At 41.1% G+C, this 27553-nt stretch overlaps 1 protein-coding gene across 1 annotated transcript in view; it reads left to right on the top strand.

Moving 5' to 3' along the window:
• Positions 1–27553, top strand: part of PRELID2 (PRELI domain containing 2) — a 95100-nt gene that overhangs the window by 38762 nt on the left and 28785 nt on the right. The window contains exon 4 of the mRNA XM_075856533.1: positions 11940–12100. Coding sequence (XP_075712648.1) covers positions 11940–12100 — 161 coding nt within the window. The remainder of the gene's footprint in view (positions 1–11939; positions 12101–27553) is intronic.

Genomic DNA, 27553 nt, shown 5'->3' on the forward strand with positions numbered 1-27553 from the left:
CATACAGCTCCGTCGACAAAAAAATTAAAACCGTTATGGCTCTCACAACTTGGCGACAGAAAAAATCCATTCTCTTTACAAAAGTTATTTTATTGTGCAAAAAGTTGTAAAACATAAAAAGTGCTATAAATTAGGTATCACCGGAATCGGACTGACCTGCAGAATGAAGCTATGATGTAATTTATAATGCGTGGTGAACACTGTATAAAAAGAACTAAAAAAATATGCCAGAATTGCTGTTTTTTTGGTCACCTTGCCTCCCAAAAAAAAAAGGATAACAAGTGATCAAAAAGTCGCATGTACCCCAAAATGGTACCAATAAAAACTACAGCTCGTCACACAAAAAAAAAACAGCCCTCATACCACTAAGTCTATGAAAAAATAAAATGAGTCAAGGCACCAATAAGCCAGGAAATAAAAAATATGCAGTCGTGCCGGCCCGAGTGGAACGTTCTGTTTCAAGAGGCGATTTATCAAGACCCTAAAATTAGGGAACCAGGAAGGGGAGGGCTCAAACATATCTGCTGGAAGCGAGGGTGCCCGTATTATACCAGGACAACACTTTCCTGCAAAATCCCCCAAACTGCAAAGGTGCGGAGTGTGGACCAAAAGGGGAATAAGTAAAGACCATTTATTAGTGCGACACCGGCCTGTGCAGAAAGGATTGTGTCACAGCGTAACACACATCTATGGATTATTTTATTGTTTTTTTTTACCCCACTATACCACCTGACTATGCTCCTTATATACTCTGCCCGGCTTACATGTGCCCCCACATTATAAATGGAAACACCAGTAAGACACCAAACAAAACTACTACAAGCAAAATCCACGCTCCAAAAGCCAAATGGCGCTACCTCCCTTCTGAACCCTACAGTGTGCCCAAAAAGGAGTTTACTTCCACATATATGGCATCACCATACCCGTGAGAACCCTTTTAACAACTTTTGGGGTGTGTGTCTCCAGTGGCACAAGCTGGGCGCAGCATATTGGCATATCTATTGAAAAACCATTTTCACTCTGCAACATCGCGTGCACACCAATTTCTGCCAATCACCTGTGGGGTTAATATGCTCACTACACCCCTAGGTGAATACCTTGAGGGGTGTAGTTTCCAAAATGGGGTCACTTCTGGGCGGTTTCCACTGTTTTGTTCCCACAGAGACTTTGCAAATGCGACATAGCGACCAGAAACCAATCCAGCAAAATCTGTACTCCAAAAGCCAAATGGCGCTCCTTCCCTTCTGAGACCTACTCTGTGCCTAAACAGCAGTTTATTACCACATATGTGGTATTGCCGTACACAGGAGAAGTTGCTTTACAAGTGTTGGGGTGCTTTTTTTAATTTATTTGTTGAGAATATGAAACATTTTCAGCTAAAACTACGTCTTATTGAAGAAAAAGGATTTTTTTTATTTTCACTGCCCAATTCTAATAAAATCTATGAAACACCTGTGGGGTCAAAATGCTCACTACACCCCTAGATGAATTCCTCAAGGGGTGTAGTTTCGTGAATCGAGTCACTTTTGGGGAGTTTCCACTGTACTGGTACCTTAGGAGCTTTGCAAAAGTGACATGGTGTCAAGAAACCAATCCAGCAAAATCTGTGCTCCAAAAGCCAAACGGCACTCCTTCTCTTCTGATCCTTGCCGTATGCCCAAACAGCAGTTTATGACCACAAATGGGGTATTGCCGTACTCCAGAGAAGTTGCTTTACAAATGTTGGGGTTCTTTTATTCCTTTATTTGTTGAGAAAATGAAAAATGTTGAGCTAAAGCTACGTCTTATTGGAAAAAAAGGATTTTTTTTATCTTCACTGCCCAATTCTAATAAAATCTATGAAACCCCTGTGGGTTCAAAATGCTCACTACACCCCTAGATGGATTCTTCAAGGGGTGTAGTTTCCTAAATGGAGTCACTTTTTTGGTGTTTTCACTGTTTTGGTCCCTTAGGGGCATTGCAAATGCGACGTGGTCTCCACAAACCATACCTGCTAAATTTGAGCTCCAAAAGCCAAATGGCGCTCTTTCCCTTCTAAGCTCCGCCGTGTGTTCAAACAGCCGTTTATGACCACATGTGGGGTATTGTTTTACTCGGGAGAAATTGCTTTACAAAAGTAGTGGTGCATTTTCTCCTTTTAGTCCTTGTGGAAATTAGAAAAAATAAGCTAAACCTACATTTTCTTTGAAAGAATGTAGATTTTCATTTTCACGGCCTACTTCCAATAATTTCTGCAAAAAACCTGCGGGGTCAAAATGCTCACTATACCCCTAGATAATTTCCTCAAGGGGTATAGTTTCCAAAATGGGGTCACTTTTGGGGGATTTCCACTGTTTTGGTGCCGCAAGAGCCTTTCAAACCCGACATGGAGCCTAAAATATTTTCTAATAAAAAGGAGGCCCCAAAATCCTCTAGGTTCTCCTTTGCTTCTGAGGCCTGTGCTTCAGTCAACTAGGGCCACATGTGGGGTATTTCTAAAAACTGCAGAATCTGGGCAATAGATATTGAGTTGCGTTTCTCTGGTAAAACTTTCTGTGTTACAAAAAAAATAGATGAAAAATGAATTTCTGCAAAAAAAAAAAGAAATTTTAACATTTCACGTCTACTTTGCCTTAATTCCTGTGAAACATCTAAAGGGTTAAGAAACTTTCTAAATGCTGTTTTGAATACTTTGAGGGGTGAAGTTTTTAAAATGGGGCGAGTTATCGAGGGTTTCTAATATATAAGGCCCTAAAATCCACTTCACAACTGAACTGGCCCCTGTAAAAATAGCCTTTTGAAATTTTCTTGAAAATGTGAGAAATTGCTGCTAAAGTTCTAAGCCTTGTGATGTCATAGAAAAATAAATGGATGTTCAAAAAACGATGCCAATCTAAAGTAGACATATGGGTGATGTTAATTAGCAACAATTTGGTGTGGTATTACTATCTGTCTTACAAGCAGATACATATAAATTTAGAAAAATGCTAATTTTTGCAATTTTTCGCTAAATTTTGGTGTTTTTCACAATTAAATACTTAATGTATCGAGCAAATTTTGCCAGTAACATAAAGTCCAATGTGTCACGAGAAAACAATCTCAGAATCGCTTGGATAGGTAAAAGCATTCCGAAGTTATTACCACATAAAGTGAAACATGTCAGATTTGAAAAAATTGGCTGTGTCCTGAAGGCCAAAACAGGCTGTGTCTTGAAGGGGTTAAAAGCCTTCCATTCTATCTTTAGTGCAATCGCTTTGCATAGTTTTTGTTTATAGAAATGCATTGAGTGATGTGGACTCTGTGGGCATTACAAGGGGTTGCTGTTTACTGTAATATTGTGGCCTGACAGTAAATGATAGCATTGCATGCTGTGGTAGGGAAGTTACTAAAGCGCATACAACTTGAAAACCCAACCTAACTATATGGGCCTGAGTGGGCTAATCGAAGGACTTTCTTGTACTGTAGGTTATTTTGTATGTACAGCTGTTAAAACTTCAGCATCACTTTGTATGTGACCTCAACAGTCCAAAAGCGAGCTATTTACATCATAATATAATTTTTTCAATTGTAATATTTATTGGGTTTTTCTATAAACAGATATATCCATAAAAGGCAACTAAAATGCAAAAACGGGAGTTTGATTCCACGGATGACCGTAGCATTTAAAATAGATGGGTCTAAGCTGTTAAGACATCAGATATCTATTACGGTCAGTGAAAAGTAATGCAAAATTCCAAAGGGATGACTGATGTGAGCAAAGAAAAGGGCATTAATGGAAGAGGCCATGCCAAATGATGTCCCATCCGGCTTGGGAATTTTTTGGATCATAGCGAGGTGCGAGTCTCTTAACGACCAGATGGAGTCCGATGTCTCTTGAGTGTTCTGAATCTTGGCAGTGAGAAGATCTGACTTCTGTGATACGGTGATATGTCGTATAAAGATGGTGTGGCAGTTTGTTTTTAAAGTAGGGTAGTCAAACGTTCGGCAGGGATGAGCAAATGAAGGAGCAACCTGGCAGAGTGTTAACGTGTACAGTGTTTGGTGGAACATTTAAAATAAACATGTGTTGACTCAAAGTCCCCTACTAAGTAGAAGTGTTAAACCAAAAAAGGCGCAATAGGGGGCACCTCCAGACAATGAGGTAGTACACCATCCGAAGCTCCACAACGCCAACAAATATTGAGAAGGAAGGATTCAAATGAGGAATCCGCTCAGGAGTGTGGTACCAGTGAATTACAATTTTTAATTGGCTCTTCCTATAGAGAGTACAGATGCATGACTTTACGGCCTTGGATTATGCAGTTTGCCAAATCTGCAGGGGCAGAGGGTGACCCAGGAAGCTCTCCCATTTAAGCACATATAAGTGTTTACTCTTGTTCTCAATATCAGTCATTTCAGTACTGAACTCCTTGTGGCCTTCAGGACCAGCCCCATTTTTTTCAAATCTGACATGTCATTTTATGTGGTGGTTACTCTGGAATGCTTTTGCCTATCCAAGCGATTCTGAGATTGTTTTCTCGTGACATATTGTACTTTATGTTAGTGGACAAATTTGGTCAAATTAATTACTTATTTGTGAAAAACACCAAACTTTTCAAAAATTATGATTTTTCTAAATTTAAATGTATCTGCTTGTAAAACAGATAGTAAGTATTTTGTGTGTTATTACTATTTCACATATTCCATATGTCTACTTTATATTTGCATCGTTTTTTTTTAACATTATTTTATTTTTCTAAGCCTTTACAAGGCTTAGAACTTTAGCAGCAATTTCGCACATTTTCAAGAAAATGTCAAAAGGCTATTTTTCAAGGACCAGTTCAGTTGTGAAGTGCCTTTTGAGGGCCTTATGTACTAGATAGACACCATATATCACCCCATTTTAAAAACGAGACCCCTCAAAGTATTCGAAACTGCATTCTGAAAGTTTCTTTACCCTTCTACTTTGCTTTAATTCCTGTGAAACGCCTAAAGGGTTATGTACAAATTAAATTTTTTTTTGCCGAAATAAATTTGTAATAAATTTTTTCTGTAACACAGAAGGTTTTAACAGAGAAACACAACTCAATATTTATTTTCCAGATTCTGCAGTTTGTATAACTATCTGACATGTGGCTCTAGTGTGGTAATGTACTGAAGCACAGACCTCAGAAGCCAATGAGCACCTAGAGGATTTTGGGGCCGCCTCTTTTTTAGAATATATTTTAGGCTCCATGTCAGGTTTGAAGAGATCTTATGGTGCCAAAACAGTGGAAACTCCCCAGAAGTGACACGGTTTTGGAAACTACACACCCCAAGGCATTATCTAGTGCTATAGTTAGCATCTTGACCCTACAGGTCTGTTGCTATATTTATTGGAGTTTGTCTGTGAAAATGAAAATCAACTTTTTTTTTTTCTGAAAAAATATAAAAAAAATGGGGAAAAAGAACCCCAAAATTTGTAAAGCAATTTCTCCTGATTACGGCAATATGCCATATGGGGTAATAAACTGCTGTTTGGACCCACGGCAGTACTCAGAAGGGAAGGAGCAATATTTGGCTTTTGGAGCTCAAATTTAGCTGGAATGGTTTTCGGGTATCATGTCACCTTTGCAAAGCCCCTGAGAGACTAAAATAGTGGAAACCCCTTAACAGTTTGGGAAACTACACCCCTTAAGGAATCCATCTAGGAGTATAGTGAGCATTTAGACAGCACAGGTCTAATGCAGAATTTATTCGAATTCGGACGTGAAAATGAATATCAACATTTTTTCCACAAAAATGTTTTGTTTTTTTTTCATTTTCACAAGGGATAAAGGAGAAAAAGCACCCCAACATTTGTAAAGCAATTTCTCCCAAGTACGGCAATACCCCACGAGGTCAAAAATGTCTTTTCATTAGAAATTAATTAACCCTTTCAGGACTGATCCATTTTTTTATTTTTTTTGCGGTAAAAACGACAACTTTAAATTTTACAGTTTGAGGTGATACCAAATTTATAGTGTTTTTTTAATATATATATATATATATATATATATATATATATATATATATATATACACACACTACTTTTACAAATTGAAAGCTATTTGTAAAAAAAAAAAAATTAAGTTTCACCACATTCAGAGAGCCAGAACTTTTCTATTTTTTTTTGGTCGATTTTTGCGGGACGAGCTGTTTTTATTGGTACTATTTTTTGGTACATACAACTTTTTGATCACTTTTTATTACATTTGTTTTTTAAAAACGAAGGTGAACAGCGATTTTTGGCGTTTTTAAATTCTTTATTTTTTACGGCGTTCACCGTGCGAGTTAAATAATGGTATATTGTAATAGTTCTGACTTTTACGGATGCAGCGATACCAATTTTGTTTTACTTTTTTAAATTTTTTTACATTACTTTGATGGAAAAACGGCAAAGGGTTTTTTTTTATTTTTAACTTTGAATATATTATATATATTTTTTTTTTTTTTACACATTTTCTTAGCCCCTCTAGGGGACCTGAACCAGCGATCATTAGAATTACAATACAATACTAATGTATTGCAGTATAATGTCATTTTTACAGGCTCCTGTAACAGTGCGATCGCTGTTCCTGTCCGTTAGTCCCGGGTGTCAGCTGTAATAGACAGCTGACGCCAGCATATAGAGCGGGCTCCGCTCCATATATAACCCCCTGCACCACGACATGCTATTAAGTCGTGATGCACGAAGGGGTTAATGCGCAGCGGATGGTGCAAAGTGAAAATTATAATTTTCCACTGATATGCCATTTTAGTGCAGAATATGTTGTGCCCAGTTTATGCCACTGAAGACAAATACCTCATACAGCATAATACCAAAAAGAGAGCCCGCAGAGTCTATAAGTCAAATATAAAACATACATTTTTATTTCATAAATTATAAAAAATCACATACATAAATCATTAAAAAGGATCGCCAACCAAGAGAAAGTATTGCACAAATGTTCAAATATCAGTATGTACAAAAATACATGTCATAAAGCATACAATAAGGCCCCATGCACACGACCGTAAAAAACCTCAGTTTTTGCGGACCGCAATTGCGGTCCACAAAAACAGACCCATTCACTTTCATTGAACGTGGACACCTTTCCGTAGCGCTGCGGAAGGGTGTCCGTGCCGTGGAAATGTTCCGAAAATTATGGAACATGTCCGTTCTTTTGCATTTTGCGGGCCGTGCTCCCATACTTTGTATGGGAGTACGGCCCGAAAATGCGGCTCGCAACCGCGGGCCGTGATTGCGGGCACGGTAGTGTGCATGGGGCCTAAGAAAGTGCATAGTGCAAAGTAAATATCAGCCATTTATATGCCCAATTAGAAAGATATTTGACCTACTCTGTTAAGTCCCCACAGGGAATCCAGTATGACGCCTGTACCGCTACTCCATTAAATTCCATATACTAAATATAAAGTGCAAAGGATTCAGGAGAAATCTGAAATAGAGTGGAATACTAACCCATGTTGCTAGATCTCAGAATTGGCAACCTGCCCCGACGCGCGTTTCGGCTTCCGCCTTCGTCTGAGGGTCATACAATTTTTAGCGGGTTCTCCCGGGTATAAAATATATATATATATAGACGTAAGCTGATGTTAGGGCACGCTGTAGGGCTCAGAAGAAAGGGAGTGCCATTTGGGTCTTGGAGCACAGATTTTGCTTGGTAATAGTTCTTTTTGAGGTTTGGCTGGTCTTTCAGTTTGTAATGTGGGGGCATATGTAAGCTGTGCAGAGTAATTCAGGGGCATAATAGGAGGGTATAATAATGCGGTAAATAATAATTTTATAGATATGTGGCCAGTGTCGCACTGATAAATGAAAATCTTATCTGCATTTGGAGCGCAATTTCTGTCGCTATATTCTGAGAGCCAGAACTTTTTTTTATTTTCTCTCCACCGGAGCTGTGTGAGGGCTTATTTGTTGTGGGACAATCGGTCGTTTTCATTGGCACCATTTTGGGGTACATGTGTGTTTTTTTTTTTTTTTTTTTTCGTTTCTATTTTTCGGCAAGCAAGGTTTTTATGTTTTGTGTCGTTTGCGCAATAAAATAGCTTTTCTATAAAATTGTTTTTTGTGTCACCATGTTGTGAGAGCCATAAAAATTTTTTATTTTTCAGTCAAAAAAGCTGATTAAGGACTTGTTTTTTTGCATAACGGGTTGTAGTTTTTTATTGGTACTATTTTGGGATATTTGCGACTTTTTGATCACTTTTTATTCTATATTTTGGGAGTGGTGGTGACCAAAAAAATTGTGACTCTAGCATTGTTTTTTAATTTATTTTTTTGCGGTGTTCACCATGCGGGAAATATATTATATTTTTAGCGTTTGGGTCGTTATGAACACGGTGATACGAAATATGTGTACTTTTTTAATGTTCTAATTTTTTTCCTATAATAATTGTCTTATAGGAATAAAAGCATTTTTTGTTTTTGTAACTTATAACTTATTTTTTTGTTCTACTTTTTTTACTTGACCTGCAGCACTGCTAGCTGCTATAATACATTACACTACCTAGGTAGTGTGATGTATTATAAACGGTCAGTGTGACCCTGAGAGTCACGCTGACACCAAGCCTATGAGGACCAGCTGGTCCTCTTAGGCTTCCGTGCATGGCAGACCCGGAGGCCGTTGTATGGCCTCTGGTTTTGCCGTCACAACCGATGGCAGCACCCGCAATCGGTCCCCGGGAAAGTTTGTTGTAGCAACAAACTTTCCAGTTTGTTATAGCAACAAACTTTCCAGTTTGTTGCTACAACAAACTTTCCCTGTGATCACATGATCGGGACCTAAATTCGGTCCCGATCATGTCTCCGGGACCAGAGGCAGTGCTACTCTGAGACACCCTATCGCGCTTTTAACACCCACCGTGAACTCACGTCGGCGCTGCACAGAGTTCAGGAAGCGCCAATATGAATTTAGTGGACGGTCTGGAAGCGGTTAATATTGTGTAAATATCTGAGATGGTGCAGTTTTTTGGCTGGAATTCCCTGCAGGGTATTCCAGCCCCGCAAGGTGTGAACACGCCCTTACTCTTCAAGGGGTTTTTCATCACAAGAAGAGATGGCATATCACTAGGATATACCCTTTACTCCCTTATTGGTGAAACGAGAATTGGGTGGTGACACAGGGATTATTTAATTGGACATTGATGCCACAACTCCCTAGTGAATTCCATAGGCGCTAATAAAGAGTGGGGAAGGTAGAGAGGGGTGGTCTGCCATAAAAGGGCAGATGAATTGGCGCAAGCCACTGTTTTTCTATCACACACCATTTGCTATACGCTGGAGGGGAAGTCCATGATGCCAGATGCCGAAAGTGGGCTGCATGGTAATCTTTTACAATATCTGGTACTACAAGGCTTCCCTGCAAAGCGCGAGCAAACAACACATTTAGGGTATGTTCACACGCAGTGGTTTCAGACGTAATTCGGGCCGTTTGCGCCTCGAATTACGCCTGAAAAAACTGCACCATTACGCCTCCAAACATCTGCCCATTGCTTGCAATGGGACTTACGGTGTTCTTTTCCCCCGAAGCTTAATTTTACGCGTCGCTGTCAAAATACGGCGTGTAAAAAGACTCCCGCGAAAAAGAAGTGCATGTCACTTCCTGGGACGTTTTTGGAGGCATTTTTAATTGACTCCAGTGAAAAACAGCTCCAATAACGGCCATAAAATATGCCGCGAAAAACGTGAGTTGTTACAAAAACTTATGAAATTCAGGAGCGGTTTTCGCTTGAAAACCGCTCCGGATTTTCAAACGTATTTTGCTAAGCGTGTGAACATACCCTTAGAAATATGGTGTAGTCAAATCTGACTAAAGATCTTTTGATGTTTCGGTAGATCCGAGCGCGTCTGGGACAGGACGAACAAACAGGGAAATCGGCAGCGATTTCCATCTATTTAGCATATGAGAAATTTCTGTGAATAGGGGGGAATAATTGCTCTGGTGGACAGCAAAATAATCTGGGGTAAGTCATACCCTCTTTAACCTATTTGCTACCAAGCAGGTATTTTTCAACAAATCATACACTCTCCTAACCATATATTTAAGAAAGTAGACATTATAAGGATTGCATTTTTAATACATTAACGCCTGTCATTACAAATGGGCAATCTTATAGATGCTTTTTAAGTATCTAAAAGCGGTGATAAAGAGAATGAAAGGTGCCCCTCTTACTGTCGTGTGACCAGGACTATAACCCCCTCCATGGTCAGGCACCTGATCATGGTCCCATGTCAAATGACAGCCTGAACAAGTAAAGGCCCTCTTATATGGGAGCTGATGATCTGGCGAAAAAGCACACGATCGAACACCCGTTTCCAACCATTACCCCATTTATTCCAGTGTGAAAAGACCTAGCCAAATTTTCTTGTGAGCTTCCCAGTTCAGGGACCACCTGTTTACCTGAATGCTTCAGGGACTTCTAACCCTAACTGTCCTTCAGAGTGCAGACCTGATTTTTGGCTCATTAAGGTAGCAAAATAGGTTTTCTTCATGAGATTCTACATACATCATATGGCCAGGAAGTGGTTAAACTAGGGTGGGTGAAGCTGCATGTGGGTATGGCTCGGTTACTTAGTGATTAATCACAAGGAGAAAATACTTACAATTTCCAGCACAAGCTATCATATGTTTCTCAGGCGCTGACTGTCAAATTCATTTTAAGTGTTCTTAATTTTGCGGAGAGATCTGCATGTTGCTTGTAATTCATAAATGGCATTCCTTCCTACGTGCCTCTACAGTAAAGCATTCTCTCACAAATGAATAACAGCCATTTGTTTAACAATTATTACTCCTTCCATTTTGCTGTAGTCTGTGTCTTTAAAAAAAAATAAAAGGACCTGGCTTGACTAGTAAAGGGCAGTACGGTGAGTGGAAACCTTTCAAAATGAAGCTTCAGTACTTTCTGATAAAGACCTTGAAAATCAATGCGCTCAATGTGTTTTAATGGCGCCCATTTATCACCGCACATTTTGTTGCTTTTGAATTCGACCGTTCCTTTTGTTTGAGCTTGTTTTTCTAACTTCTTTTGTGTAATGCACATCGTCATTCCTCAGACTTTGGTAAATGTTGCACAATGTACACAAAGCTTTTTGTGTGAATCCTGCTTTTTCTTTTAGCAAGTACATCAGAAATCCATTGATAACAATAAAACATATACTTAGATATAAAAACTTTAGAAATTTAGAGAAAACTTTAACAAAAATAAATAAATAGTAGAGATTTTTTGCCCACTATTTGAAATTTGCTCAGCGCCTCGCTTTGTGGCTGGTCATTACATTTGTTTGTCCGACTCTTTGGATCTCCTTTCCTGCAGTTGCACATGTCCTTCACAACCTCAAACTGTCTGCTATGTCCTTTCAGAGATATATGCAGACCTTGTAGGTGTATAAAGACCTTGGACCTCATTTGTCAAAACTCGTTGTCCATTACTGGCCCATTTATTATTTTTCCAGAGTGTTTTAAGAATTGAAAGCTGAACTCTGGTTACTCTGGACAACAAGGCCAGTTTTTCGGTGTGATCATTTTGATTGAGAAGTCTGCAAACCATTAAACCCCTGGTTTACTCACAGGTTCACCAAGTGGTTAAGCACGCCTAGCCCGTCTTACATCAGTACTTAATGCTGTCCTAATTCCTTAGGATTTGATTCTCAGAGCACTCTCCAAATGTAATGGTTGATGGATTTATCAGGGCACCCTTGCTTTTATGCCGTGTATTGTTTGAGGTATGGCTTTTCTGCTTTGTAATGCAGATATAAACGCAGCTGCAGTGGTATAAGAATTAAATTGGAGTATACGTTTATCCGAACTAGTGCAACTACAGGTTGCTCTACTTCTTCTGCCAGTTTTAATAAAACTCACTATTGGCAGGTTGAAAGAGAGATGAGACGATTATCCAATTTTTGCTTCCAGAAATGTTTTAGACTTATTTATTTTTATTTTTTTTCTATTTATCCACAGTGGAGCATCCTTAAGATATCAAATATTTACATGGAAGAAGAGTCATGGCTGGACATGAAAGCACGAGTGATGAATCTGAAGAGTCGTTGTTTAACGTGGGCACGATATGCGTCAATGAATGAAGAATCTGTGTATCGGGAAAGCAAGCATAATCCCAATTGGTAAGATGAGCTACACATATTGTAATAAATAAAAGTGTGTGTGTGTGTGTGTGTTGGTCAAGCAGAATGTTGCCTATAATATTGCTTTCAATTACTAATGATTAGTACAAGAATTCTATATTCAATTCTTCAAATCGATGTAAGTAAATACTTTCTCCTGCTGTAAAATGTATTAGAAAAGTAGGTTAATACTAATAAAAAGGCACCTGAGTGATGACCTGTAACTAAAACCTTAATTTAGTAGGAACTGAAAGAGCGCCCACTGTGCAGCCAACTAAACTGTATTTTGGGGAATACATTTTGTCCGCCCTACTTGGTAAATTGTACAGGTGGGCTGCATAATGCAACGGTCCTTTCACACCGGCCAATTTTGGCCGTAACAAGCACCGATCAACGAGCCAGCTTGTTGATCGGTCCTCGTTTGCTCCTTTCACAATGAGCTATGAACAGTAATGTATGGGAGCGAACAATTATTACTACAATCTCTCGCCCCCATGTATTCCCGTCATGTCGGCAGCACATCTCCCTGTTTACACAGGGAGATGTGCTGCCGACAACGATAACATTTGCTGCTGCATAAGCTGTACAATCAGACTATAAACAAGCATTTGTTCGTTCATCGGCTGATCGTTGGCCTGTTCACACATGGCAATGATTGGGAACGAGCTTTCATATGAACCCTCGTTTGCACGATCATTGGCCCGTGTAAAAGGGCCTTAAAGAGGCTCTGTCACCAGATTTTGCAACCCCTATCTGCTATTGCAGCAGATAGGCGCTGCAATGTAGATAAGAGTAACGTTTTTATTTTTAAAAAACGAGCATTTTTGGCCAAGTTATGACCACTTTTGTATTTATGCAAATGAGGCTTGCAAAAGTCCAAGTGGGCGTGTATTATGTGCGTACATCGGGGCGGTTTTAATACTTTTACTAGCTGGGCGTCCTGATGAGAAGTATCATCCACTTCTCTTCAGAACGCCCAGCTTCTGGCAGTGCAGATCTGTGACGTCACTCACAGGTCCTGCATCGTGTCGGCCACATCGTCACCAGAGGCTTCAGTTGATTCTGCAGCAGCATCAGCGTTTGCAGGTAAGTAGCTACATTGACTTACCTGCTAACGCCGATGCTGCTGCAGAATCAACTGAAGCCTCTGGTGCCGATGTGTCCTCGCTCGTCTGACACGATGCAGGACCTGTGAGTGACGTCACAGCGTGATCTGGCAGAAGCTGGGCGTTCTGAAGAGAAGTGGATGATACTTCTCATCAGAACGCCCAGCTAGTAAAAGTATTAAAAACGCCCCGATGTACGCACATAATACACGCCCACTTGGACTTTTGCAAGCCTCATTTGCATAACTACAAAAATGATCATAACTTTGCCAAAAATGCTAGTTTTTTTTAAATAAAAACGTTACTGTAATCTACATTGCAGCGCCTATCTGCTGCAATAGCAGATAGGGGGTTGCAAAATCTGGTGACAGAGCCTCTTTAAGGTAAGTCCTGACTCTCAACCGCTCTTGGCCCATAGATGTTTAGAAGATAGAAGACTTTATTCATCCCCAACGAGAAAATTGTGTTACAGCATTTACGTAATCTCATAAAAAAACATAATACATAAAAACAATAAATGAGCTCTTGGTTGTCTTCTGGAACATCCTGCTTAAAGGCAACCTGTCACGTCAAACATGCAGGCTGATCTGCAGGCTGTGTTTTAGATCAAGAAGAGCTGAGCAGATTGATTTTAGTGCAAAAAGATTCAAGATACCCTATAATTGTAATAATTTAAAGAGAATCTGCCACCTGGTATATGCTGCCTGATCTGAGGGCAGCATAAAGTAGTGACAGATACTCTGATTATGGTGTGTCACCAATTTTATATAATTTTTTTTACAGTTTTTATAAATTCACTGTATTCTAAGCTGCAGCACGAGATGAGCAAGGAGTCAGCAGTAATCAGCAGTCCTATGTTCATGAGCTGCCGGCTATCCAGTCCACGGTTGATGACCGCTTTCTCTCTATGCATAGTGAGAAAGCTGTCAATCAGAACCGGAAGGCCTGGGTTCTACTTAGTAATTGGCAGTAATTTCTATATTGACACACATACGCGGAAGGCTGTCAGTCACGAGTTGAGACCGCCCACTGGACTCATTAGGCCAAAATGAGCAGGAATTTAAATGAATAAATTACAGGTTATCCTGAAGCTTTTTTCACAAAACTATATATCAATCTGCTTAGCTCCTCCTTTTCTATAACCATGCCTGCTGATAGGACAACATGTTCAATATTACTGATTCCCTTTAAAATATATATATATATATATATATATATATATATATATATTTTTTTTTTAAAAGGGTAATTTGACAATGAGCTAATCGTAGGTTTTCCTATTTATGTTTATTTTCTGCTCCGTTCTCGCGTGATAGGCTTCTCAATCAATAACCCTTCCACACTGAAATAAATATTTGACAGAGTATAATTTTAGTAAGTATTGTGTACGATACGTATTTAATCAATACTTTTCTTTTTTCTATTTTTTTTTCCCCCAGTGTACATTAAAGTGTATCTAAATGTTTGACAAACTTCTGACATGTCAGAAGTTTGGATTGGTGGGGTCCAAGCACTGAGTCCCCCACCAATCTCTAGAACAAAGCAGCTTGAGCGCTCAGCCGCTTCGTGTCTGTTCGGCTTTTTCCGGAAATAAAAGTATCGGTGTACAGACTCAATGGAAAGTCTACGAGCCCGTACTCCGATACATCGGCTTTCTGGAAAAAGCTGAATAGACATGAAGCGGCTGAGCGCTCACACGAGAGCTTCAGCTACTTCGTTCTAGCGATTGGTGGGGGTCTCAGTCAGTGTTCCCTCTAAGTATTGGCAGCTCCTGGCCGGGGCAGTTAGGGAGCAGGGCAAGTCCCCATCAATGGTGGACGATCTGATGACCAAAAGTAATACCCCCAGTAAACGCTAATATAACGACTAAATAAGAGAATAAGAAAACTTTTATTTTAAATTAGTTTTAAATAACTTTTTATAATATTACAATTCCAGAAAGTTCTAAACACCAATTCTAGGCATCAATGGAAGAATCCCTCATTACACCACTGTCCCTATATATGGCGCCACACAGACCGCCTGTAGATAGCGATGCACACACACCCTGTATATAGTGCCATAGACCCCCTGTAGAGCACGCCACACACCTCCCCCTGTAGATAGCGTCACTCCCCTGTAGAGCGCGCCACACACATCCCCCTGTAGATAGTGTCACTCCCCTGCAGGTGACGCCGCACGCAGCAGATACTCACGATCTCTCCTTACTGACAGGATCATAGGTTTTTTGCAGAACGGACTGTGGGCGGAGCTTCCTTCTCGGCTCTTATTTACTCCGTGTGTGTAACTAAGAGCAGAGCACAGAGTAGAGGTAGAGCCCAGTGGCGCCCCCTACATGCTGGGAGGGTGCAGCGCCCTGTGCGCTCGCACACCCCTAAGGCCGGCCCTGCCTTCAGCCTATAGTATTCATTTGTATGTGCGTCCTGAGTGAATGTATGTACGTGAAGATGGCGGTCTCTAGCACCGGAGCCACCTCATGTGCTAGCGACGCCACTGCATCCGCCCATTAAAGTTTAGTGAGCGGGCGGATCGTGGAAGGTGCGCAGCCGCGCACCTCATAGAGAACAATGGTCTCAGTGCTTGGACCCCCAGCAATCCAAACTTCTGACATGTCAGAATTTTGTCAAACGTTTAGCTACACTTTAACTTTTTATTCATGTTACTGTATACTGAAAAATATCTTGGCACATAACTTATCTGAAGATCAGACTAATCCTATCAAGCAAAAACCTTTTGGGAAGAGCATTGCAGACTTGTCACCTGGTCTTAGCCAATCAGCTATGCTGAGAATATTCTTAGGAATGCTGATTGGTTGAGAGCGGCTAAATGATCAATAGCACTTTGATAAATGTCAACCAAACGTCCCTTTCACATGGATTCCAGTCACAGACTGTTTTCCATAATCTGGTTCTGGCCGCTGTATAGTGGGAGCTCCCAGCACTTGCTACTAGTTTAGCCATTTATGAGCATCTCATAAATGCTCTTATTTAAAGCGAGCGCTAAAGAAAAATCTTTCTAAAATACTTTTGAAGGTTCTTTTACAGGGGATCCAATATTTTATTAGTTATATTCCGCTTTGCAGAAAGTGGTCATACTGAAACCTGTATGTTTTAAGACCCGAAGTATTAAGGACGCTGAAAATTGCATTTAATGAAACTAATAAAAGCTTTAGGCATCTGTGATGAAGAGGAAGCAGAATGACAATGAAATGACATCGAGCAGTAGAGTTTTCTTCTATGATCACAATGTTTTGCCAGCTGAGATGTTTTGTGCACCACGTTACCAGTATTACAGAGGCTGACAGCTTATCTCTAGAATAAATGCAGAGCTGGAGGTCTATTCGTGAGACATTTAGTTAATAGGACAGTATATTAGCAATGTGTCCCCATATAAACCACATACCCGTTGGGAATACCAGGAGAAATGTCACAACTAGGAATAAATAAATTCTGTTACCCCGCCAGTACTAGAGTTTAGATGAAAATCTGGTACAGATCATTGTGGGGTGTATTTGCTGCAAGCAGAGCAACACAGGGGTACTCACTGTCAAAACACAGAATAGTCTCCTGAATTTACTAGTAATGTATGCATTTATAATAGATTTAGAGAAACTAATATTAGGAATCTGAGTAGGTGGTATAAATTGTTGGGTACAAACTACAGGAAAACTAGAATAATGGTTAATGTTTATGCCCTAGGTGGTCTAAAGCGGCGCTATTACTGCCTGGGGATGTGTGGCACTATCTACGTGGGCACTGTGGCAGTATATAGGCACTGTCTAAAGGGGACACTGGCACGGTGTTGCACCAGCACTTTATATATGGCCTATGTCGTTTACATCTACAGGATTCCCTTTCGTTGGATGTTTTTCCTCCGTTTTACGTTATTCTTGGTTTAGTCTCCACACAGTTGCACAAGAAAACCCCTGAAGGTTGGCAGTTTTTGTAATACTCGTCTAGCACCGATGACCATGCCTCGCTCAGATTGCTCGATTCTCCCATTCTAAGGTGGATTCACATGGAAACTGATCCACAGAAAACCTGCTCACTTGATTTTATTCTGCACTCCGAAGTCACGTGTCTAATTTCCATACAGGAAATCTCCAATGGTGAAAGGGCAGGAGTCTCTCATAAAATGGCCATTCAGTGTATATTAGATGCTTTAGTATAAAAGCCACAATTCAATGTATAGATGGATTTTGGTGCGGTATTAGTAGTAAACGTGTACAGAGCAGACTTGGATTTGAGACATTTTGTCTAACATTTCAATAGTTGTTAATATAGTCCAAAGTGTATGTTCGATTGTAATAGTTTAAAATGAGGAAAATACTGCAGTATTAACCTCTTTATGTATCATAGCCGAGTAGGGGAAGCATGGAGCCCGCTCCATACACTGCGTTGGTGTATGTTACAGCCAACACTTCACTGCAACGAGCGAGAATGCCTTTGAGCCAGATACCGCTCGTTTAACACCTTAGATTCCATGGTCAACAGCGACCGTGGCATCAGCGACCCCCTCTGAGAGCCCATCGCTCCCCCCACGACGCATTCACGGGCTGCCGATGGTTGGCATGGCTACTTAGGGGCCTCTGGCAGGGCTTAATAGAAGCCTGTCAGAAAGGCAATATACTTCAATTCATTCATATTGCAGTATATAGTGCAAGCGATCCCACGATCGCCGGTTTAAGTCCCCTAGGGGGACTTGTAAAAAAAAGAAAGTATAAAATAGTTTTCTTTTTAGGCGGGATTCACACGACCGGGTCGTGCCCGAGTGTCGGCCGGTAAAATCGGCCATTTTGCCCGGCCGGTTTGCATTAAGTTTTGCATCCGTGCCGGGCAGATCTGGACAGTGACATCAGCGGCAACTCCTGAAGGGGAATCCCCATGTGTTCGGGGATTCCGCTTCAGGAGTTTCCCCTGATGTCACTGCCCAGATATGGACAGAGACATCAAGCGCTCTGTCCAGGAGCGGAATCCCCGAAAACACGGGGATTCCGCTCCTTCAAGGAGCTAAAGTGCGGCTAGCACATAGCAGAGCGGAGAGATACCTCCCTGCTCTGCTATAGTGGCAGTATAGCAGAGCAGTAGCAGCCGCAGCAGCTGCAGCTGCTAGCGGCGCCATCGAAGGTGTCGCCGGGCCAGGGTGCTTTTCAAGCAGGGGAAGGGAGCCAGCGCAGCGCTCCCTTCCACCTGCTGTACACCCCGGCCCTGCCACACAGTGTACTTCGATGCCATTCGTCCGAATGGCATCAACTCCTCCTCACATGCACTCTCCGCTGTGAGGAGGAGGAGATAGAGCGCAAGCGCCGGAAAACCCGGCCATCACTCGGGACACATCCCGGTGATGGCCGTGTAATACCCGGCCCCATAGACTTCTATGGGGGCCGGGTACCCGGGCGAAGATAGAGCATGTCCTATTTTTTGACGGCCTCATTCACACGGCAGGGTTTCCCGGCCGGCTGCCGGCCGTTCATAAATCGGCCGGCCGCCGGCTGCATTAGGAATAATAGACCCCTAATTGGGCTATTCACACGACCCATTTTTTGACGGCCGGGAAAACCGGCCGTCAAAAAAACAGGACATGCTCTATCTTCGCCCGGGTACCCAGCCGCCCGGCTCCCATAGAAGTCTATGGGGCCGGGTAATACACGGCCATCACCGGGATGTGTCCCGAGTGATGGCCGGGTTTTCCGGCGCTTGCGCTCTATCTCCTCCTCCTCACAGCGCAGAGTGCATGTGAGGAGGAGGAGTTGCTGCCATTCGGACGAATGGCTGTACACAGTGTGGCAGGGCCGGGGTGTACAGCAGGTGGAAGGGAGCGCTGCGCTGGCTCCCTTCCCCTGCTTGTTTTAAAAGCGCCCTTGGCCGGCGACACCTTCCATGGCGCCGCTAGCCGCTGCTGCTGCTGTAGCGACGCCACTATAGCAGAGCGGGGAGGTATCTCCCTGCTCTGCTATGTGCTAGCCGCACTTTAGCTCCTTGAAGGAGCGGAATCCCCGTGTTTTCGGGGATTCCACTCCTGGACAGAGCGCTTGATGTCTCTGTCCATATCTGGGCAGTGACATCAGGGGAAACTCCTGAAGCGGAATCCCCGAACACATGGGGATTCCCCTTCAGGAGTTGCCGCTGATGTCACTGTCCGGATCTGCCCGGCCCGGCACGGATGCAAAACTTAATGCAAATCGGCTGGGCAAAATGGCCGATTTTACCGGCCGACACTCGGGCTCGGGAACGACCCGGTCGTGTGAATCCCGCCTTAATGTACAAAAAAATTTAAAAGTTTAAAAAAAACCCTGTTCCCATTTTCTTCTAAAGCATTGTAAAAAAACAAATATAATAAACATAATTGGTATCCCCTGTCCGTAAAAGTCTGTTCTATGACAATTCTAACATTATTTAAAGGGTAACTAAACGTTTAACAAACTTCGGACATGTCATAGTGACGTGTCAGAAGTTTGAATTGGTGGGGCTCCGTACACGGAGACCCTCACCAATCTCTAAAACGAAGCAGTTGAAACGCTCGTGTGAGCGCTCAGCCACTTCGTGTCTGTTCGGCTTTTTACAGAAATGAATGTTTCTATGTATGGGCTGATAGACTTTCTATTGAGTCCGTACTCCGATACATTCATTTCTGGAAAAAGTCGAACAGACACGAAGTGGCTGAGCGCTCACACGAGCGTTTCAACTGCTTCGTTTTAGCGATTGGTGGGGGTCTGAGCACAGAGACCCCCACCAATCAAATTTTCTGACATGTCAGAAGTTTGTTAAAACTCGCTTGCACCTTAAAATTACACCATTAAGAACTTCAGCTTGTCCCACAAAAAATAAGCCCTCCTAATGCTCAATCAACGGAAAAATAAAGTTATGGTTCCCAGAATGTGGCGACACAAAATAAATATAATTTTTTACAATTTAGTTTTTTCCTTGTAAAAGTGGTAAAGCATAAAAAAATTACATAGCTTTGATATCGCTGTAATTGTGTTGACCTGCAGAATAATGTTAACATGTTTTAATTGCACAGTAAACGGTGTAAAAAATAAAGCGCAAAAAACAATCGAGGAATTGCTCTTTTGTTTTTTTTTTCCATTCCAACACGCAAATAATTATTTATTTTTTTTCTCCCGATTCCTAGTAAATTTATATGGTACAAAAAAATGACTTCATGAAAAACGACATCTCGTCCCACAAAAATCAAGCTCTCATACGGCTATATCGGCATAAAAATAAAGCTATGGCTTTTGGAGGGTGGGGAGGGGAAAAAGACTGCGGCTAAAAGGGGTTAAACCGGTTCTATCAGTATGTAACGCTATGAAGTAGTTGCTCTTTTTCATGTAGCTCCATTAACTAACTAAAGACATAACTACCAGTATAACAGTCCTTCTTTTTTACTGCAATAACTTTGAAAAGGTAACCGCACCGACACATCCTGGTAACTACATCCTTGTTCTACTTGGCCATTTTCACTTCACTTATAATTTCAAAAATTGTATTGGTTGTAATTAAAGATCCAACGGTATATGTCAATAGGTACAAATGCATTTATGTGATTTGTCAAAAAAACAATGGGACAAAATATTGACTGACTGAAAGCTTTATTTTATTCGCATCAAACCCTGAAACTCCGGCTGACTAGTTTGGCAAGATTTCCACTAGAACCCTAGTTAGAAGGTGGGTAGAAACGGCTAGATTCCAGAGGCGGTTTTCTCTTGAAATCAACCTCGTATTTTTCAGCCAGAACATATACCGTGTGAACATAAACGAATCTGTTTGCAGACCATATTATTCATATTTCTGTAGTGCAGCGGTCTCCAAACTCTAGCTTTTAGGTCATGCTGGAGGGTGCCACAGATTGAACACCTTTGCTGTAGACCTGCATATATGTGAAATAAGGCCCTGTTCACATTTAGCGTGGCGGGTCCTGGCACAAAATCCGCCGTGGAACTATTCCTGCCATCGGCAGGAAGATTCCTCCCTCCCAGTGACTTAAATGGGAGGTTTGAGCAGAATCTGCCCGAAGATCAATCAGGACGCTTCTTTTTTTTTTTTCCCGCTAGCTGAAAACATCAGCTACCGGGAAACGGAAGCGTCCGACTCCCATTGAAGTGAATGGGAGGCGGAAATTTGCATCGGATTCCACCGCAAATTTCATCAGTGTGAACATAGTCTAAGAAGTAAGTACATGATGTGAAAATATGAATACATGTACCTGAAAGAGGTACATATTCACCACTGCACCCCATATGGAAAATATACTGAGGCCCCATACACACGACCGTAAAACCGCGGACCGTACTACGCTCCACGGTTTTACGGACCCATTCGGTTCCATTGGCCGCGGACTCCTTTCCGTAGCACCACGGATGGGTGTCCGTGCCATAGAACAGTGCTGGGAATTATGGTGCATGTCCTATTTTTCGTATTTTACGGTCCGTGCTCCTATACTTTGTATGGTAGCACGGCCTGAAAATGCTGGCGGTCGGCCGTGCCCGCAATCGCAGGATGGGAGTACGGGCACGGCCGTGTTCATGGGGCCTTTATTTATTTCATATTTTCCATTTGTTTTAATAATCGAGCTTGTTAAAAATTCTCTGAGCTGAATGTCCTTCTACTTCTCCAGTTAGAATACTTCTTTATAGGAGTGCCCCTAGTTTTTTTTGCTGCCCTTAGAAAGCGATTAAGCTGTCGACGTTCTGTATACTTCAATTTGTCAGTGTGTGGTGTGGAACATTTAACTGAATTCCATATTTGTAGTGTACGGGTATGTTCACACGGGCTATTTTCGGCCGTCTTCCAAAAACGGCACGTAAAAAGACGCCCGCGAAAAAGAAATGCATGTCACTTCTTGGGACGTTTTCGGAGCTGTTTTTAATTGACTCTATAGAAAAACAGCTCCAATAACGGCTGTGAAAAACGTGAGCTGCTAAAAAAACGGATGAAAATCAGGAGCTGTTTTCCCTTGAAAACAGCTCCGTATTTTCAGACATTTTTTGCTGAGCGTGTGAACATACCCTAATTCATGGTACAACCAGTAATTTGTACCGTCATGTTATACAAGTTCACAATGACAGTATGGTGCATTCTTAAAAAAAAATGAAACTCCTTTCTTAAGTTTAGTAAATTTAGTTTTTGTTCATCAAAACCTCTTCATCTTTTAACTCCTTTTAGAACCAAACTATTTTGGGTCTTTAAGACGAAGCATCTTATTTTTTTGTTTTTTCTTACTCGCATTCTGAGAGCTATAACTTTTTTCATCGATGTAACGGTTTGAGGCCCCATGCACACGACCGTAAAAACCATCCGTAATTGTGGACCGCAATTACGGACCCATTCACTTCTATTGATCGCTGCACTTTCCCGTATTTTTACGGGAAGGTGTCCAGGCCGTAGAAGTGTACCGCAAAAAAAGGACATGTCCAAAAATGCGAGTGGATGTCCGCGGCCGGCTGTGCCACGGTTAGGGGCACGTGTGCATGATGTCTGAGGCTTTGTTTTTTTGTGGAACAAGCTATTATTATTATTTTTTTTTTAATAGAACCATTTTGGGTTACATATAGGTTATTGATTAACTTTTATTAGCTTCTTTTTAGGGGGAATTGGAAAACCCAGCCATTCCAGCATTGTTTTTCTTTTGGAGTTTTTAAGCATACACCGTTTAGCCTAAGTAAGATGTTACTTTTATTATATGAGTCAGTACGATTACAGTGATGCCAAAATTGTATAGTTTTTATGTTTTAGCAAATTTCATTGGGAAAAATTGTTTTTGTCATTGCATTTCAAGATTCATAAAGTTTTTGTTTTTTTTCTGTCGATGTAGCCGTATGTGGGCTTGTTTTTTGACGGACGAGTCGTATTGATTAGAACCATTTTTGGGTACATAAAAGTTAACCAATAATTTCGATTATTTTTGAGGGGGAATAGGAAAAAAAAAGGTGTAATTGCACTTTTTTTTTTTTAACAATGTGCATTATGTTTTCTACGGGTCGTTACGATTGCGGTGGTGCCCTTTTTGGTTACAAGCAATATATATTTTTTATGTGTTTGGTTAATTATGTGTTGGATTTGTTTTTTTTTTTTCTCTAACTTATGCAGTTGTTATCAGTCATCAACATTTTTCAGTTGCTTCTTAACAGTCGTATTGATTGCAGAGTTGTGCTCCCGATCCCCAAATTATAGCTTGTAAACTGGTGCCTAGAATAATATCTGCAAATCTTTTATTTTACATGCCTAAGAAAATGCTCACGGTTGGATAGAGATAATGTTTATGTAGCAATAGCCATTTACTAGATGGAAAATCACAACATGGATCAATGTAATTTTGCAGTCCTTCTGAAGTTACGTGGTTTCTTCCCTTACAATTACCATGCAATCACCGAATGATACAAAGCACAATAATCGCCAAGGAGAATTGGAACATATATTGTTTATGTCACAAGTGTAATAACGTCTGGTTGTGAATGTGATGTGAATATTTAAAAGAATAACTGCATCTTTTTTAATTTTGAGTTTTGTTGCAAAGCAGCAGTTTGTATTTTTTCTTTTAGATGAAGTATTCAAGTTAGTTCTACATTAAACTTCTTCAAGGAAAGAAAAGAGTGAATAAAAGAGGATGAAAAAACACAGAAATTGGGAATAAAGTGGGAAAGGGAAAGACAGAGAAAGCAAATTATCAGTAATTCTATTCCAATATCAAGCAACCCCGTGGTTGCTTTTGGGAGCTTTAAAGGGAACCTGTCATGTTGAACATGCAGTCTGATCTGCAGGCAGCATGTTACAGAGCAGGAGGCGCTGAGCAGATTGATATAAACGTCCCAAGAAGTGTCCTGCACTTCTTTCGAGGAACCGTCATTTTACGCGCCATATTTTGACAGCGACGCATAAAATAAAGGCTCGTGGGAACAGAACATCGTAATTCCCATTGAAAACAATGGGCAGATGTTTGTAGGCGTATTAGGCGCGTTTTTTTCAGGCATAATTCGAATTACATGTGAAACCACTGCGTGTGAACAATACCCTAAGGCTTCGTTAACATCTGCGTCGGGGTTCCATGAACGGAAACCATAGCTTTCCGTCTGCATTACCATTGAAATCAAAAGACTGACTGAACCCATGGACGGAACCGAACGCTGATGTGAACAAAGCCTTACTTGTAATTTATTCATTTAAAAGTCTGTTCATTCAAGGCTTTTGACTCCAGTGTGTGGTCCTACAGTGATTGACCGCTATCCATGTATGCGGTTGAATACAAACATAGCTGACAATCAATTATTGGGACCATCCACTGGACTGCTAAGCCTAAAATGAGCAGGGATGTAAATGAATAATTTAAAAGGAATACGGAATGTTTTCTCACAAAATGTTATATCAATCTACTCAACTTCCCGTTCTCCATAACATGCAGGCAGATCGGACTGCATTTTCAACATGACCGGTTCCCTTTAAGGCTGGGTTCCCATGTTGCATAAAGGCTGGGGAATTTCCACAATGGAATTGTGTGGAAATTCCGCAGTATCTACAGTAGCAGCAAAGTGTTAGAAAAATTTAGAAAATCTCATGCCCACGCTGCGGGGAAAAAAGCTGCGGCTTAAAAGTTGGTTAATTGACCTGCGGTGTGGGATTTAATTCCGCAGCATGTGAATTTGTGCTGCATTTTTGTTGATTTTTTTTGTTGCGGATTTTCCCCTTTTGAATTCAATGGGGATGCATAACCTGCAACAGAAAGCCAAGTATTGCGACTTTTGCAACGTAAGCGCAAAAATTGCAACTCCGGAAAAAAAAAATCGTGCTTACCCAGAATGCTCGCCTCCTTCCTGCAGTCTGGCCTACTGTGATGACGTTTCATCCTATGTGACCACTGCAGCGTCACATGGCCTTCAACGTCAACTTAGGAGGCTGGAGCAAACGTCAAGGGTGGGGTTAAGTTTGAGCGCTTTTTTACGCAGCGGAAATTCCATCCGAAAAACTGCACTACAATGTGAAACGGGCCTCTGCTTTCTTACGTAGCTAGTGGGTGACTATGCTGGACCTGCATGCACTTGTGCAGATAAGACTGTCACTGCAAATGATTGAAGTTCTGTAGCTGTATCCAGAAATGCATCTAACAAGTTTGTTCTAGCCTGACTTGGGGGAAGGGGGAGGAATCTACTTTAAGGTAAGATAAGGCTATGTTCACATCTGCATTGGGGTCCCGTTCTGACGTTCCGTTGGAGCTTTACGTTACAGCGGGACCCTGAACAAACTCAAACTGACACCAGAGGTTTCCTTTTCCATCACCATTGATTTCAATGGTGACTGATACGGTGCCCATGGTTTCCGTTTGTCTCTGTTGTGCACCGGATCCGTCGTTTTGCCGGAAGCATCAGCGTAGTCTACTACGCTATTGCTTCCGGCAAAACGACGGATCCAGTGCACAACAGAGACAAACGGAAACCATGGGCACCGTATCCGTCACTATTGAAATCAATGGTGATGGAAACCTCTGGTTTCGTTTGTGTCTGTTCAGGGTACCGTTCTGACGGAAAGCTCAGACGGAACGTCAGAATGGGACCCCAACGCAGATGTTAACGGTGCCTAAGAAGGACTTTATTGATCCCTCAAGGGAAATTAATAAGTCACAAAGAAGCTCCATAAAAAAACAACACATTAACACAAACATACAACTAAACAAACTACAACCATATTAAAACATCTTTAAAAGTATATAAAAACACAATATAAAATTCCATAAAACTATAATTTATATATATATGATATTTTTTTTAATTCATTTTAGATTTTACCCTTAATAAATGGACAAATAGCCACCGGCTTTTGAACACTTTTTTAACTTTATAAAGAGTCTACTAAAAGAACTATGATGTGCATTCACAAACGTAAAAAGTGGATGGTGTGACAGATGAAAGGATGTTAAGGAAGTTTAAAATAATTGCAGCGTGTCCCCAACACTGGCAGGGTCAAGCACACGGCCAATAACACTGCTTGCCTTCTTAATTAACTTATTTAATCTATTAATATCCATAACCCTTGCATTCCTGTACCAGCAAATATTGCACTCGCCACCACAGATTCATTTAACGTATATAATATTTTTTTCCATACATTAAGACCTCAATGCAAAAAAATACAGACTAGAGCCTTTTCTATATAGCCGATCACAATTCAACTTCTTTTAATTTATTATCAAGGTACACCCCTAAATATTTAGAATTGTCCACTATTGACACCTCATGTCCATTTATAATAAGTGATTTTAGTAAGGAGTAGGGAAACTAAACCAACTACCATCTCTTTTGGTTTTACTAACCTTTAGGGCGGATTCACACGAACGTGAAATGCGTCCGTGCAGGCCGCGTGGTTTTCACGCGGCTCGCATGGACCAATAGAAGTATATGGGGCAGTACAGACAGTCCGTGCTTTTTGCGCAGCGTTTGTCCGCGCGACAGGTTCATTATCTCGGCATTTTTCGCGTATCACGCACCCATTGAAGTCAATGGGTGCGTGAAAACCACGCTTGCCGCACTGAAGCACTTCCGTGCGAACTGGCTGTTTCGCACAACAGCTGTCAAAAGGATGAATGTAAACAGAAAAGCACCACGTGCTTTTCTGTTTACAAACATCCAAATGGCGTGCCATAATGATGGCTGCGCGAAAAGCACGCAGCCGCGCATCATATGCTGCTGACACACGGAGCTGTCAAGTTGCTTTTGTGCAGGCAAAGCGCCGCGTGTTTTGCATGCGCAAAAACGCCACGTTCGTCTGAATCAGCTCTTAACGCCAGACAATTTTCTTTTGACCATTTACAAAAATCATTAATCTGCTGCCTGTATTCTAGATCATCTCCATTAACAACGCAACCAACCACCACCGAATTGTGCGAATGCTTTTGAAAATGGCAACTTTCAGAATCATAACAAAAGTCTGAGGTATATTTCGCAAACAGAAACGGTGCAGAGACCGTACCCTCCGGTGGAATAGATGCCCAGACATACCTAAACCTAGTCTAACATACTGCTGCCTACATGAAATCGAATCAAGTACCCAATAATTAACCCCTTGAACCAGAATATATATATATATATATATATATATATATATATAAATATAAATAATTTTTTTTTTTTATCTTTGCATTCTGGCAATCATTATTATTCGTTCTTTTTTTTTTTTTTTTTGTCGTAGCTTTATGAGGCTTTATTTTTTGCGGGACGAGTTGTACTTTTATGTAGGTGCCATTTTTTTTTAGCACATATACATGAGTGTTTACATTTATATAAAAGTTTCACTGGAGGTTTTTAATTTTTTTAACAGCATGCACCGATCATCATAAATGAAGCTATAAATATATTGTTATG

Source organism: Rhinoderma darwinii, chromosome 3 (assembly GCF_050947455.1).
Source record: "Rhinoderma darwinii isolate aRhiDar2 chromosome 3, aRhiDar2.hap1, whole genome shotgun sequence".
Lineage (NCBI taxonomy): Eukaryota > Metazoa > Chordata > Amphibia > Anura > Rhinodermatidae > Rhinoderma > Rhinoderma darwinii.